Source organism: Podarcis pityusensis (genome assembly GCF_964106645.2).
Source record: "Podarcis pityusensis genome assembly, chromosome: 16".
NCBI lineage: Eukaryota > Metazoa > Chordata > Lepidosauria > Squamata > Lacertidae > Podarcis > Podarcis pityusensis.
Window position 1 is genome coordinate 8,209,694 of NC_138041.1, and position 16,183 is coordinate 8,225,876.

General features: G+C 47.1%; 1 protein-coding gene across 1 annotated transcript; it reads left to right on the top strand.

Annotated features, from left to right (window-relative positions):
• The first annotated feature begins 425 nt into the window (after nt 1-425).
• LOC308465089 (protein S100-A16-like) lies at nt 426-16,115 on the top strand. Its single transcript, XM_080984923.1, has 3 exons — nt 426-579; nt 13,057-13,250; nt 15,608-16,115. Exons 1-3 carry the CDS (start codon nt 573-575, stop codon nt 15,770-15,772), a joined length of 366 nt encoding a protein of 121 aa, XP_080841049.1. The 5' UTR covers nt 426-572; the 3' UTR covers nt 15,773-16,115.
• Nucleotides 16,116-16,183: the final 68 nt, after the last annotated feature.

A 16,183-nucleotide genomic window follows, 5' to 3' on the forward strand; every position in this document is an offset into this window, starting at 1 on the left:
GTCCATCTATATACTAACATCCCTCTTTTTCTGCTCGCCAAATGTCTCCACTGACAATGGAGTTAACCATTGAGGCTTTGGCACCGCTGTGCACTTTGTAATATCTGGTACTGCTGCCCCCTCTTGGAGGCAAGATACTGGGTTAATGCTTTTTTGTTTAAAGTATAGTTGGTGTGTAAGGTTTTTTTTAATACACCCTGGCCGCTCTGGCTGCCCATACCTTGGGCCTTACACACCAGCGCAGAGCGTGGGCGATGCTTTGCATCACCAGCAGGAAGAACGAGAAGGACCATGAGGCGCATCCTCTGGTTTTGCAATGGCTTGCCTGCTGATGCCAGGTGAGTTGCAGAGGAGGAACGCCCCAAAAAGAGCGTCTGAGCCACAGGAGGGGAGGGAATGTTTCTCTCTAAAAGGAAGTTGGGACTGGCCTCGTGACACAGGCATTGGGCGGATTCAAGAGGTGGGTGGTGTCTAATCTCATATAGCCCAACTCCTGCCAGCGCCAGGACGAAACAGGCAGACGGACTCAGAAGTCTTTGGTCGACGAGAGACACACAGCCCACAACACAGCCATGCCAGGTAAGGAATATCCCAACACATCACCGTCTGTTTGTTTATCGCATGGGGGAAAGGGCTTCTTTCTAAGGACCCTACGGCGAGACGCTGGTCTTCTTTCAACCTGGAATGTAGCTAGGAAGTTTCTGAGGACATGTCTCTACAGGTCTTGGTGGAGCAAGTGCCGTCGTCTGACTGGCGTGCCAACGAAATGTCCCTGGGAAGCAAAAAGATCTGGGATGAAAGAGATGTGGGGGTTGGGGGGTTGGGATCAGAATCGGGGAAAGGAATAAAGAACCCAGAGGTGGTATTAGGGTCTCACCAAACCACTGGGTCTTGACTTGGGTTGGGCTACGCTGAAAGTCTTGTGCGATCTCCTTCGTTTACTGGATTCCAGAAGCCCACCCATGTGTGCTAAAGTTATGCAGAGCTCGGATCTAAATCCTAACCAATCTGCGTCTGATGATACCTTCGGACTATAGGGAGATGTCTTCTACTGAGTCAGACCAAAGGTCCATCTAGGACCAAAACTGTCCACAGTTCCCAGCTTGGGGAAGGGAATCTGTTCCTCCCATCCCTTCCTGGAGATGTCTGCGATTAAATTGAGGACATTCTCCATGAAAATCATCCCATCTACCCCTTAGCTACAGCCTTTCCCCTGAACAAGTGCGCAAGTCCTGTTTGTGAGCACCTCTTGGCTGGATCACGTCACGTCCAGCATTCTTAGCAAGAATCCATCCACTATGTGGTCAGCCGATGGCCCATGAGTGATGTGCTCTGGTACAAGGCAGCTTCCTAACTTTTAAAGCTTTGGTATAAGAGAGACTGAGCAGCTTCTGAATACCAGTTACTGGGATCCACAGGTGGGGCTTGTGTTCGAATCCTGGTTGTGGGTTACCTGCAGGCCTCTGGCCGGCCACTGTTTGAACAGGATGCTGGACTAGATGGGCTCTTGGCCTGATCCAGCAACCGGCTCTTAAGGACAGGCGTTCTGCGCAGAGAACTTGCACTTCTCCACATTTTGCGGTGCAGCGATGTGTCTGAAAAACACACCCGTCAGGGTGAAGCAAGTATATAAATGTGCATAGCACATCTGCGAAGCTGGCTTGACAAAGATGGCTTGACGAAAAAAAATGTGTGTATTGGGAGAAATCTTTAGGAAATGGCTGGTGAGTTTTCAAGAGGATTTTAAAAGGAAGCTTCAACCACATGTGGAAATATGGAGAACTTTAATACTGGGGAAATGAGAAATTGAGAAACAGTGAAGCCGACATGTTTGCTTATCCATGGCTAACCGCTTTTTGAAAACATGGATTTCCATAGGGTCTAAGTGCAACTTGTTTGGTCTGAGCCCAACCCATTGCTCTTGACCACCTGTCTGAGATGATGATGATGATGATGATTGAAAGGGCACGTTGGTTTAGGTGCCCCCTTCCCAAGGATGAAAGGCAGCTGCCTGTCTATATCAGATTAGGTTTAATGGTCCTAGTAAAGGTAAAGGGACCCCTGACCATTGTGTCCAGTCGTGGCTGACTCTGGGGTTGCAGCGCTCATCTCGCTTTAGTGGCCGAGGGAGCCGGCGTACAGTTTCCGGGTCATGTGGCCAGCATGACTAAGCCGCTTCTGGCGAACCAGAGCAGTGCACGGAAATGCCGTTTACCTTCCCGCCAGAGCGGTACCTATTTATCTACTTGCACTGGTGTGCTTTCGAATTGCTAGGTTGGCAGGAGCAGGGACTGAGCAACGGGAGCTCACCTCGTCACAGGGATTCAAACCGCCAACCTTCTGATCAGCAAGTCCTAGGCTCTGTGGTTTAACCCACAGCGCCACCCGCGTCCCTTAATGGTCCTAGGACAGCTTAAAAAAGGAATGACTTTTAAGCCACTTGGATGACTTTTAAGACATCTGAAGGCAGCCCTGTGTGGAGAAGTCTTTCAATGTGTACTGTTTTATTATGTTTTTATGTATGTTGGAAGCCACCCAGAGTGGCTGGGACAACCCAGTCAGACAGGCAGGGTATTATTATTATTATTATTATTATTATTATTATTATTACACATTGACCTAAGTCCCACAGAACAGAGCTGGATTTTTTCCCAAGTAAGCATGCCCAGAATCGTTGCAGAATAATTGAATTGGTCCATCTAGCTGAGGGCTTTCCCCACCATGGTGGCCTTCAGACATTTTGGACTACAACTCCCATTAGCCTCAGACAACAGTCAGGACAGATGATAGCGGAAGTTCAACACCACCTGGAGGATGCAGTCCGACCTTAAGATGCCAGATTTTGAACTCGGGACCTTCGACATGCAAGGCAGATGTCCGACTACTGGGTACAACTCTCTTGCCCACAAAAGGTGCCAGGATCAATACCCCATGGCTTTTTCAGGTGGGGCTGGGAATGTCTCCTCCCCGAAGCCTTGGTGGGCAATTGCCAGACAATACTGAACAAGATAGATCAATGGTCTGCCTCTGTATGAACATACCATCCTATGTTCAAAGGAGCACACACTTTTCAGAAAGAGCCTCAGATCGTGACGAACTGTCGAAACAGCCAACGGGAGGGAAGGAAGGGTAAAAAACTACGACAAGTTTCAGCTTGATTGACCAAATACGAACAATCACAGCCCAGCAATAATACTTAGAGACTTCTCTGTGGAGGGTGTGTCTGAAGGACACAGCCTCTCCTCTAAGAAAGTTTGCCCACCCCTCTGTACTGAATGAATCTGTTTCAATGTGGGTCTGCCAATAGCTCTGTGGGACATTTCATGTAAGTTCTGAAAGCTGACGTCTTTACGGCCAGGAAGGAAGCTTCTATGCAGATGTCCACATCTGGATATGCATCCGACCATCCTAAAATAAATAGCCAACACCATCTAGAGATCCCCATGTTTCAGGAAGCAGTGTCAGAAGTATAGCTTCCATAAGCGAGTTTGTTTCTCAGCTCTTGACCATCTCCAAATTGGGATTTTCAAAAAGACAGGGCAAAGGCGTGGGAAAGGTCCACTGGGAAAACAAGGAGCTTCCATAACTCAGTGGAAGAGGATGTTCTTTGGAACTGGAATGATGAGGAGTAGACATGGGTGGTGGTGGTGGTTTCCAATTCAGTTCAAGTTTAAAGGCAAGCTGATCAGGTTTGCGGCTGCTGAAATGATCTGAGAATTGAAATGGAGCCATCTTTCGCAATTGAAGTTTCTCTGAATTTTGCAACGCAGTTCTCCCAAAAACCAAGGTTGACAAAAAGAAATCTTCTATTAGGGCAAAGTGTGCATGAAAGTTGACGCCTTGATGAAAATAACTTAGAAGAATGCATTCTATTAGGGGAAAGGCTTACAAAAATATGTAGCATTGTCAAAACTGTATATGGGGAAAAATGTAATTATTAGGTGAAATCCACTCTGAAATGCTGGTGGGTTTTCACGTGGGTTTTTTAAAAACTGAAAATTGCTGCAGAAATGTGGAGGCTCAAATTTCAAATTGGAAAAATGAGGATTCCAAAAATGAGTAACTTAAACTGATAAATCCTTCCGTTCCTAGTTGGGCAAAAGTATCAATTTCAGTTCTTGCTTTCTCCCATTTCCAATAGCTACTGCCCTTCCTCTCATTAATTCATTGATTTTTTTCCACGATCATTTATTACCCCAGAAAGTTGCCTTGAGCCCCAATCATGAAGATGTGGTGTACAAATATTTAAAATAAATGAATTCTCATTTTAAAAAAAGAATGAGTCAGGGACGGATAAGTGCGTAGGCAGCCACCAAATTTGCGATGGGTCTTCAGCCACAGAATAAAAAGCCAGGATGACACAACTTTGGGGGGTCTATTATTATTTATTTTTAAAAATGATTGCTTTTATCATCAGGCAGTACACCCCCAAAAGTAAGGTTAAGGGTTCGGGTTGGAACACAGCCCATTTGCTCCTAGCTGGGATGAATTGGAAGCAGTAATTAAAACGTTCCCAGGCCCGCAGGAATCCAGCCTGTTATACTGCCTCAGCAACCTGGTTAAAATTGCTGATGAGCTCTAAATAATAAACTGGAATTTGGAAGAGGGCTTCCCTGGCATGCTGTGACTTAGACCGGGCAGCAACGTGCCAGGAAATACAGATTCATAGGAAAGAGGAAGGCACCTTTAAGCATGTGCAGAGTGCTGAACCCTCTTCCTTTGAGGAGAGAGGACTCCCACCCATCACAGGTAGCGATGGCAGGAAGCTTCCAGGTTAGGAAGAACTCTTGCTATGTTCAGAAGAGAACCTCCATGTTCTAAGGCAGTCTACCGCTGAACGCTAAACACTGGAAACAACCAAGGCTCCAACACATGTGTCCTTTGGAATTGCAAGCGGGGAGCATTGCTGTCATGCGCCCTGCATTGGCTTCCCATCTGGTTGGCTGCTTCGAGGACAGGGTGCTGTTCTAGATGGGCCTTTGGCCTGATCCTGCTGCCAGGCTCTCCTGGTGTTCTTGAAAATCAAATCAACCTTGTGAGAGCTTGCCAGACCAGGTGGGAAGGAACGGAGAAACCCATCGAGGGTGTGACATGGGCAAGCCCTTTCTTGCTCAGTCTGCTAGGTACAAAATGCCTTTGAAACCTCACACACCTGGGCTTCACCTCCTCACCCGGCTTATCTGTGGGAGAAAACATTTCCTGCGTCTCTCTGATCCATTTGAAATGTCGGTGTACCAAATTCTGCCCTAAGCAGGTGCTTTTGTGCCAGCAGCCGGTGCCCAGAGACATCCAGGCGGTTCCATGTTGGCTAACCCCCCTGTTGCTAGAATTAAAGGAGACAACTTGTTTCTGTTTCCTCTCGCGCATGTGCGGCTAATTTGCAGGATGCCGTCATCTGCATCGAAACATTCCTCCGCCGAGTCAGGATGGGCCGGAGAGACCAGATCCCTGGCAGTTGGGCAAGAGTTTTAGGAACCTGTCCTGGTTCCCTATCGTGGTGGGTGGGGACGGCCTCCCACGCTTTCCTGCCTTATCACCCCAGAGCAATGCTGCTGGCAGTGACGTGTCACATATATGCACTTGCAAGTGGGGTGGCATCTAAGGACAGGAGGAATTCCAAGGATGGGGCAGAAAGGGCTGCAAGGCACCTGTTGTTGTTGTTGTTTAGTCGCTTAGTCGTGTCCGACTCTTTGTGACCCCCTGGACCAGAGCACGCCAGGCACTCCTGTCTTCCACTACCTCCCGCAGTTTAGTCAAACTCATGCTGGTAGCTTCAAGAACACTATCCAACCATCTCGTCCTCTGTCGTCCCCTTCTCCTTGTGCCCTCCATCTTTCCCAACATCAGGGTCTCTTCCAGGGAGTCTTCTCTTCTCATGAGGTGGCCAAAGTATTGGAGCCTCAGCTTCAGGATCTGTCCTTCCAGTGAGCACTCAGGGCTTTCCTTAAGAATGGATAGGTTTGATCTTCTTGCAGTCCATGGGACTCTCAAGAGTCTCCTCCGGCACCATAATTCAAAAGCATCAATTCTTCGGCGATCAGCCTTCTATATGGTCCAGCTTTCAGCCTTTTTATGGTCCAGGACACCTGGATGGGGTCAATTTGACGGCGAAAAATCTCCATGAGAAGCTTGGCCAATAGGGTGGAATACCCACCCCAAAGCAGAACATCCCTGCCAGGGAGACGAGTGGGAAATGATCGCATTCAGAATTTCTGCCATGTTTTGCAATGGTTATTTTATGAATGCATCCCAGGTTATTTTATGAATGAATCGCCGTGGTCATTATGTGAACGAATCCCTGTGGCTCATTTATGAATGAATCCCTACAATGTCCTAGGATACTTTTTTGTAATGGTAACAAAAATGCTGGAGAGACCTGCTAAGAGTTCTTCGCTCACCCCTTCTTCAGGTTATTCTGCTGATGGGACCTTTGGGACGGAGTGATATTGAAATCTTCCGCAAATGTCTAAGCATTGTTTTGGATTGGAACTGTAGGCCGGAAGAGTTTAATTTGAGGAGGGCGGGGGACCAAATTGCTAAACAGGTGGTGACCCAGAAATGTCATCCCGCCTTTAATTTAATCAGCATTTTGTTACTTTTAAAATAATAATAATAAGATAAGAATCATATCCCAAGAAACATCTGATTAAGACTGTTCCTGCCACCAGGCCAGGACCTTTTTCAAAGCCTGAGGGCCACCTTCACTTCTGGGCAACTTTTGAGGGGCCACATGTCAGTGTTGGGTGGAGCCACAGGCAAAGTGGGTGGAGCAATGGGTGCAAATTTTACCTCTGTAAAATAGACTAGAATCTACTCAATTTTCTATCTGGGCAAGCAAGAAGCAATTGCTGTTTTTATGATGTTTATATTAATGCTTTTAAAATGTAATTCACTTGAAGACCTCTGGGTAACAATAACTATCACGTCTAATTAATACTAATACTTTTAGTACTATACTATATTAATACTATGCCTGGATTGCTCTGGTCCATGGGGTCGCGAAGAGTCGGACACGGCTAAATGACTAAATACTATACTATACTATACTATACTATACTATACTATACTATACTATACTGGTACCTTGGAAGCTGAATGCCTTAGCTCCCAAACAAATCAGCTCCCGAATGATCAAAACCTGGAAGTGAGTGTTCCAGTTTTTGAACGATTTTCGGAAGCCTAACGTCCGGCGTGGCTTCCGTGGCTTCTGATTGGCTGCAGGACACTCCTGCAGCCAATCGGAAGCCATGCTTTGGTTTTAGAACAGTTCCGGGAGTCGAACAGACTCTCAGAACACATTCTGTTCGAGAACCAAATACGACTGTACAATACAATACAATACAATACAATACAATACAATACAATACAGCTGCTGTTGTATTACTGCTATTACTGCTAATAGGAATATACCGTATTTTTCGCTCTATAAGACGCACCAAACCATAGGACGCACCTAGTTTTTGGAGGAGGAAAACAAGAAAAAAAATATTCTGAATCCCAGAAGCCAGAACAGCAAGAGGGATCTGGCTTCTGGGATAGCCGCGCAGCCTGCACTCGCTCCATAAGACACACACACATTTCCCCTTACTTTTTAGGAGGGAAAAAGTGCGTCTTATAGAGCGAAAAATACGGTAAGTATCAGAGTTCAAGGACTGATTCCAGCCAGGAAAAGACACTCAGGGTGTGAGACAATGAGGGACGTGGCTTGGATCGAAGGCATGTGGCCTAGGGAGCATTCCAAGGAGGCCACATAGAGACAACTGGAGGGCCACTTTAGGTTCCTGGAGCAGAGGTTCATTCCTCTAGATCTTTTGCCTCTGCTAGAGACCAGAGCTGGTTGAGATCCCTGCAGCCTGTCATGTTGCTCTGATTCTCACCCGCTCCAAACTCCACTTAGGGGCAACAGAGAATTTGTTTCCCATTCCTGGTGCTTGAAGGAAAATTCAAGATGCCTGTCCCTTCGGGCAGAATTTGCCCTGATTTCCACAATGAACAGGATGTCACTTACGGAGGAGATCTGAGTAAACAACTGTATCATTATGATTAAAAATAAATAAATCATCCAGACATCCAGATCAGGAAAGGTAAAACAACTAGGCCAACTCCCACCTTCTTATTCTGTATTTTGTGGGAGGTTTTTTTCCTTCTTCTTCCTGGATGTTGGGACATCCTGTGACGTCAGCCCATCCTGAAAAGTGGGGAAACACTTAATGAGGCTTTTATTGCTTAACGACTTTGAGCACTTCAGGCTCCTCCCTTTTTCCTGGGAAAAGCAGCTCTGGACTTTGAATCTTTTCCAAAGGGCGTGCAATAAATCTAGTCAATTTGATAACTGTGAATAGCCATGCTGTATGGATTATTGAGCCTAGAAGAAAGCATAATTCCTAGCAACTCTACAAATGTGGCCCTCTGTGTCTCTCTGACTGGCCCTCAGAACTCTCTCTCCAGCACTGGCCTATGTCCATGCTTCAGTTTTTGAAGTGGGATAATGTAGGGCTACCATACATCTGGAATTATCCCCGACATATCCAGGATTAGTCCTTCGAAAATAGCGCAGAATTTCAGGAAATTGGGGGGAAATGTCCGGTAAATCCCAGGTGTATGGCCGCTCATGTCGGAAGTGTTCATTTTTTGGCGAATTTACTGGGAAATGGCTCAAAATCTTCTCTCTCTTTTTTGGAGATTTTGAATAAAAAAGTTCAACAACTCTGCCCAAAAAACAAGATGTGCATTCAGAAACCTCCCGCAGTTTCTAAAGGAAACTGACAATTCTCTTGCCCTGCCCACTGTTGGCCCAGCCCCGGTCTGATGCTGGCATCATGTGTGGCCCCTGAAAGGTTACTTTGAAGGCAATGTGGCCCTCATATTGAAATGTGGTCCCTACATCTAGGGAAGTTGCACTGAGTGCAGGATGATGCAGCGCAATCGCTGGCAAAAGCGAGTCCTTGTTGTCGGATCACACTTTTGCTCAGGGATCGGTGCTGGTTGCCCCTTTGCTACTGGGCTGAGTTCACCTTGGAACTCCCTGCCGATTGACACCAGGCAAGTTCTTTCACTGCATTCTTTTCGGCGCCTGCTAAAATCATTCTTGTTCAGCAAGCCTATTACTATTACTATTAGAAATATATTTATCTACACTCCACCTGACAAGGACTCAGGGCAGATAAAAATAAGTCTACTCCAATGTTTGGAAAGTTGATGAGAGTTTTAATATATATTTTTAGCCTGTTGGCATTTTAACTTTCTGAAAGTCTTAAATTGTGGCTGCCGATTCTTCCTATCTTTTTTATAACTAACACAGAGAGGGGGGGGGGAGAGATCTGTACCCATTACAAAGTATATTTTTATAATATACAGAAATAAAACAGATACTTAATCTAAAAAAAGAACAGAGGCAGGAAGAATGAATGAAAGAAAGAAAGAAAGAAAGAAAGAAAGAAAGAAAGGAAGGAAGGAAGGAAGGAAGGAGAGAGAGAGATAAGGTTAAAAACAGATAAAAATACTTTCAGTTCTCTGTCCTGCAGTTAAAGAAAGTACAGTATTCAGTTATTAGCATCCAAACATTCTGTATTTTATGAACCAAGCTGTCTGCCAATTCTTCTTAGCGATAATAGCATTGTTTTATCTTCTTTGCAAACCACTGAGGGTTTCCGTTTTAACAATCAATTGGTGTGTAAATTTTACCAAATAAAATAAAATAAATAAACAGGCTCCCTTGGTGGGAGCCCTGGGCTTAAAGCACCTGTCTTCCCCCAAAGATTCCTGGAGCTTCACCTGTCGCAGAGCTGCAAATCCCTGGGCATTCTGGGGGAATCCGCATGGGATCTGCAGCTCCCAGAATTCCTTGGGTGAAAGGGCAGCGGAGAGCCATTTGCATCAAATGTGCTTTAGATGTACGGTGCAATCGCTTCAGTTTTCCCAGCCTTTCCCAGGCAGCTTCCACACCCAAGGATGGGATAGAATGAGCGATAGGAAGGTGAGATTTCAGGACACGGCAGATTCCAACACGGCGGGTGCCTTTTTATCAACCCTGTGCTGCTGATGTGCCTTGCAAGGATAGCCCATAATTGCGGCTTTTGCCTGGCCCCACTCCTCCTTCTCGCCCTCCTACACCCGCTCTGATTGGCTGGGAGGGAGCGGCATTCCATTCCAACAAAGGCCTGGCGACTGGTTCGGCAGATTTCGCTCCCGGCACCCGCCTCACTGGGGCTAGGCAGAGTGCCTGCCAAAATATAATTATCGTTAATCGCCTGTGCTGGAGTGTGGGTGTTGCGACCTGGAGGGTCGGAAGGAAGGAAGGAAGGAAAGACAGGCAGATTGCAGGGCAGAAGGATGGATCCTGCAAACCGGTTGGCTTGCATTCCTAGGAGCAGCCACTGGAGGTCGCTGTGCAGGAAAGACGGGAGACCATTGGGAAGGCAAGGCTCTGTGCAAACTCAGTGGTTGAACATTTCCTTTGCATGCCAGGGGGTGACTTGGGGAGACTTATGGAGGCCAGTTTAAGAGACTTAGAGGGCCGCATTCGACAACCTGGCCTGAAATTCCCTGACCCTGATCTAGATACCTATTTGAGGAGACAGTGTCAGATTTGGGCCATCATTTCAGGAACATTCAATGGCCATAAAGAAACAAAGGAGGGTATGAAACTAATACAGGGAATATTGCCACACATCAAAGTGCTGCGGGTTCCACGCTCTCACTCAGATTCTGTGTTTCCTTTTGGGAATCGGGCACAGCAAAGACTGGTGTCTTTATGATATATGGGTTATTCACACATATGTACAACCTGAACCTATGATGGAGGGGCTTACAGAATTAATACCCCCAAAAAGGTCCTTCTGTGTCGCCTAACTCCTCATTCTCTACTCTAAGCTCTGTTGTGGGAGAGGGACCCCACCCATTTGCCGTCTCATACCAACTCCCCTTGATCCCTTTGTTCTCCTAATGACCCGTCACCCAGGGGATTAACAAACGAGGAAGGTAACCTGATTTAATACAATGTTAACACTTGCTGATTCCAGGGATTAGAAGTGCCTAGCACACAGTTTAGCACCTTAAGTCCTAAGACTTAATTAGATTCTAACACTAGCTAGAGCCAAGGATTATAGTCTGGCACTCACAAACTCATAACAATATGTTGGTTGCTCAAGGATCTTCCAGCCAGGAAGTGACTTCCACCACTGGAGACATCCATCTCCCTGCAGAATGATGCAACGTCAGGTCACCCTGAGATAACCCTGGTTGCTATGAGTCATCATTCCTTCCCCGTCCTCTTTCCAGCTCCAGCTAAAAACATTTTTGTTTCAACAGGCCTACCCAGACATGTTGGATGATGATTCATGTCAACATGTTTTTAATTTATTCTTGGTTACTTAATGTTCCACATAGTTGTTCTTACTGTTTTTACTCATAATGTTATCGTTTTATTCTCTTTGTGAACTGCACTGCGGGTTGGTTTTCTTTACGATCAAGTAGTCTGAAATGAATAAGATAAATAATCATCCCCTGCAATGTTAGTACAGTTGTCAGTGGTGTTAACAATGCCAAGGTGGCAGTTTCGAGACAGCTGCATATTCCAATCCTGGTCCAACTGCACTGGCTATCGATTAGTTTCCGGGCCCAATTCCAAGTGCTGGTTTTGACCTATAAAGCCTTAAACGGCTCAGGACTGCAATACCTCAAGGACCACCTCTTTCAGTATGAACCTACCCAGACCCTGAGATCATCTTTTGAGGCCCTTCTTCATGTGCCTCCTCCTCAAGAGGTCAGGAGGGTGGCAACACGAGAACAGGGCCTTCTCTGCAGTGGCTCCCCGTCTGTGGAATGCTCTCCCCAGGGAAGTTCGCCTGGTGTCTTCATTATACACCTTTAGGCGCCAGGCAAAAACATTCCTTTTTAACCAGTCCTTTGCTTAACCAATCAACATCCTGGTTCCTTATCCCTCCTGCCTTTACAGCAGTAGCTACTTATATTCATGCAAGAAAGTCAGGAATGCATTTTTTGCTTCAGTTATGTACACATAATTATGTACTATATTTTGTCACAAACAACTACATTTTATTACAAAGGGGAAGAGATCTATTTTAGTGATACTTAAGACAACAACCTGTGGTGTACCTAAAGATTGGTGAGAATAAAAGCAGTTTTTTAATACTTACTGTTTCACTAAAGGACTTTCGACTTTGTGCGCTCATTTACCAAAGACGCGCCATGCCAGCGGCGGCACTTGTCATTCACAATGGCGCCGTGCACGCGAAATTACCGTATTTTTTCGCTCTATAGGACGCACTTTTCCCCCTACAAAAATTAAGGGGAAATGTGTGTGCATCCTATGGAGCGAATGCAGGCTCCTTGGCTTCAGCGATAGCAACGCGAAGCCTCCAAAGTGCAGAGGGAGCGCTCCCTCCGCGCTCCGGAGGCTTCGCGTTGCTTTCGCTGAAGCCTGGAGGGTGAGAGGGGTCTCCCGGCTTCAGCAAAAGGAACCCGAAGCCTCCAGAGCGCAGCGGGAACTCACGCTGCGCTCCAAAGGCTTCGGGTTCCTTTTGCTGAAGCCGGGAGAGCAAGACTCTCCTGGCTTCAGCAGAGAGGGAGAGCTGCGCAGCGCCCCTTCAGCCAAGCGGGAGGAGAAATGGAAGGGGCTCCGTTTCTCCTGCCGCTTCGCTGAAGGGGCGCTGAGCAGAGAGGAGGAGAATTTTTTTTCTTGTTTTCCCGCTGTAAAACAAGGTGCGTCCTATGGTCGGATGCGTCCTATAGAGCGAAAAATACGGTAACTAAATTTGGGGGCCCTGGGCGGATCTTTGCACCCTGGCGGCACATATGTTAAAGACTGCCCTGTGTGAAATGCTTTAAAGAATGGCTTATGCACTAAATATTATGCATTGTATAAGGTACAGGGTATCTTTGGGTTCCCAGATATTGCTGGAACAGATCTCCTATTTCCCCTGGCATTCTGAGCTACATCTGGAGGCCCCAAGCTTCCCCACACCTGGGGAATATGTCCTGTCCATGAATTGGGGAGGGATGCTTATCGATGACGCACTTCCGTTTTCCCTCTAGGATGCAAGGGAGGAGGAACCAAAGGAGGAGACATCATGGGCGGCGACCCCTCTGAGCTGGAGTGGGCCATCCAGACGCTGTCGAAGAACTACGATAAGTACGCCGGCAAAGGGTGCTGTTGCAGCAAGAAGCGGGGGATCAGCCAGGGTGGCTTCCGGAAGATGCTCAAGCATGAACTCAACCACATGTTGACGGTGAGATGAAGGATGGAGGGAGATTCAGAGGGCGCTGCTACCTATTGCCAGATCAAACCGTCAGTCCATCTAGCCAGTGCTGGATTTACGTACAAGCTAAACAAGCTATAGCTTAGGGCCCCACTCTCTTGCCCCCCCCCCCAATTCACTATTAATATAAAGGTAAAGGTAAAGAGGCCCCTGACCATTAGGTCCAGTCATGACTGACTCGGGTTGTGGCGCTCATCTCGCTTTATTGGCCGAGGGAGCCGGCGTACAGCTTCCGGGTCATGTGGCCAGAGCAGCTCACGGAAACGCCGTTTACCTTCCCACCAGAGCAATACGTATTTATCTACTTGCACTTTGATGTGCTTTCAAACTGCTAGGTTGGCAGGAGCTGGGACCGAGCAACGGGAGCTCACCCCGTCACGGGGATTTGAACTGCTGACCTTCTGATCGGCAAGTCCTAGGCTCTGTTGTTTAACCCACAGCGCCACCTGTGTCCCTACTATTAATATACTTCTTCTTAATTGTATTTCAGTTCAACAATTGCTTTGATAAAATATGTATTTTGTTATGTGCAAATGGCTTTAGATACCTATTAGGTCCACAAATTACCATATAGCATATATTCAACACACAAAAACAGTGACAATTTATTGTTGACAAAGGACAGATGGACATATAAAGTGTCAGGAGGTCAGCCTACACTCAAGTAGGACACATGCCCAACTGGCTTGCTCTCTCCCTCCTGGTCTTTTGTTCGGGAGCTTCAAAAGCTTTCTTCAGCCTGAACATCACAGCGACCGATGCCAACCGACACACTTAGGGATCCGCAGAGTCTTTGTAGCTTGTGTAACAGACCTCAGCAACTCAGCATTTTGGCTAATCTACTTTATTACATATAAACACACACGGAGCACTGCAACATGGCTCCTTTTCTCTCCACCATCAGACAGCAAAGAGAAAGAACAAAGGACAATAGTCCCACTTCACTGCACACAGTAACACAAACATCCTGTCTCCGTCACTTCCCACTCTGTGGAATGAAAACATACACAGTCATGTGATAGACAACAATCCCATGACTGCAGATACGGGGAATGAATCTTCAACATTACCTTCAGTAGCTTAGGGCCTCATCAAACCTAAATCTGGCCTTGTGTCTAGCCCAGGTTTTCCGACACGGGTTGGCAATGACTCTCTCTCAGCACCAGCAGTGTGCGGTGAAATTTTGTGTAGGGCGACAGATAGGGCTAGAGGCGCCAGCTTGTGAGGGGGTGACATTATGATGTCCCAACCTCGCACATGTGAGCATCATGCTTCCTTCCTGAAGCTGGGCAGAAGATTCTTGGGCTTTGGGAAGGAGGCACCAGGGGAATATCAAACGGACTAGCCTAGTCCCCCTAGTCCATTGACCGCATGCCGCTGGTCAGCACAGTAACAATTTGATCTGCAAGTTGATTGGAAAGTGGGTGCAATATTTAGTCCAAGTGGCACTTAGAGGCTGGAATGTGGGGGGCGACAGAAAGCCAGGCAGCCTCCACTCTAGATGGGAAACCAACGAGAAGCAAGAATCGGGCATTTTCCCCAGTGGCAAGCAGGTCAGCACTGAGATGGGGAGAAATGATAGGAATAACGTTTCATGGTGCCACAGCAACTCAGGCAGGACTTGAATGGGGAAGCCTTAAAGGGGTACAAGCTGCACAGCAATTAGATGGAAAGCAATGATAAGCAATAGAACGGTCACAAAAAGAATAACCTGGACTATTTCACACTTAGGCTGTGTTGCAAACTTAAGGACTCGGCTACATTAGTGAAACAACGTTTTGAATGCGTTATCAACATGCAACACAAGATGGCGCTGGAGAGCAAAAAAAATTCTATGCAATTTTACATAGCGATTTTTTTCTTATAACGATTCAATTTCTGAATTACTTATAGTGATTTTTTCCTGCGTGTAGGTCCAACCCTAAGATGTGAGTAGCAACAAGCGGTAGCATAGCATCAAAAGGCAATAGTACCAAAAGTAGTCTGAAGGGGGACTATTGAACCCTTGGACTAGGAGATGAATGGAGACGTGGGCAGTGAAAAGCTATTGCATGGTGCTTCTAAATGAAATAAGTTAGGTGGTGAGAAGAGGGTCTATTGCACTCCTTGGCTAGGAGTCAAGCTCACCTGTGACCCACCGATTAAAGGGAGCAATTCGACTTTCCATATCCACTTTTGCAGAGAGGTGTCCCAAGTGTGTCTTGAGACGACATCTAGTAAGGCGGACCTCTGCTTCCCCATGTGGTGGAAGTGTCTACGCTCTTAGGCTCCAGGTCTTCCAGTCCCACTTTTCTGACTCATTTCATTCCCCCTCTTCCCCCATCCAGGACACCAAGAACAAGCAAGCCGCCAACAAACTGATCTGTGACCTGGATGAGAATCAGGACGGACTCATCAGCTTCCACGAGTACTGGAACCTGATTGGCGGCATCGCCAGCCCAATCTCCTGCCTGATCCGACAGCAGGAGGAGAGCGTGAAGTTCACCAAGTAGAGAGAGAGAGAGAGAGAACGTCAGCTGCTCGCACCACCCCGAGCCCCTTCTATCTCTCCCCCCACATTCCGACTCCCTGCCTTAACCTTGCCGTCATTCCAGCTCCCCCTGCTGGCTGGGCTGCACATCACACGGCCCATCGCCATTTGGGCCTGAAAGCTGAACTCTACCATTCCTTTGGAAAATATCCGTCCACTTATTTAATTCTTTTCGACACCTGCAATTGGGGTATCGCGTCTGGGAGGGTGACGGGTGGTTGTGGGGAGGGGGTGGCCCTGTTCCGTGGGGATCCAGCCGGCTGTGTCAGACTGTGAAGAGCGTTGCAATAAAGCCTTGAGTCGGATCAGAGTGTCAGAGTCATGCGATTGCCTCTCCCTTTTGGGGGTAACCTTTCTCGAGCAAGCTTCCGGT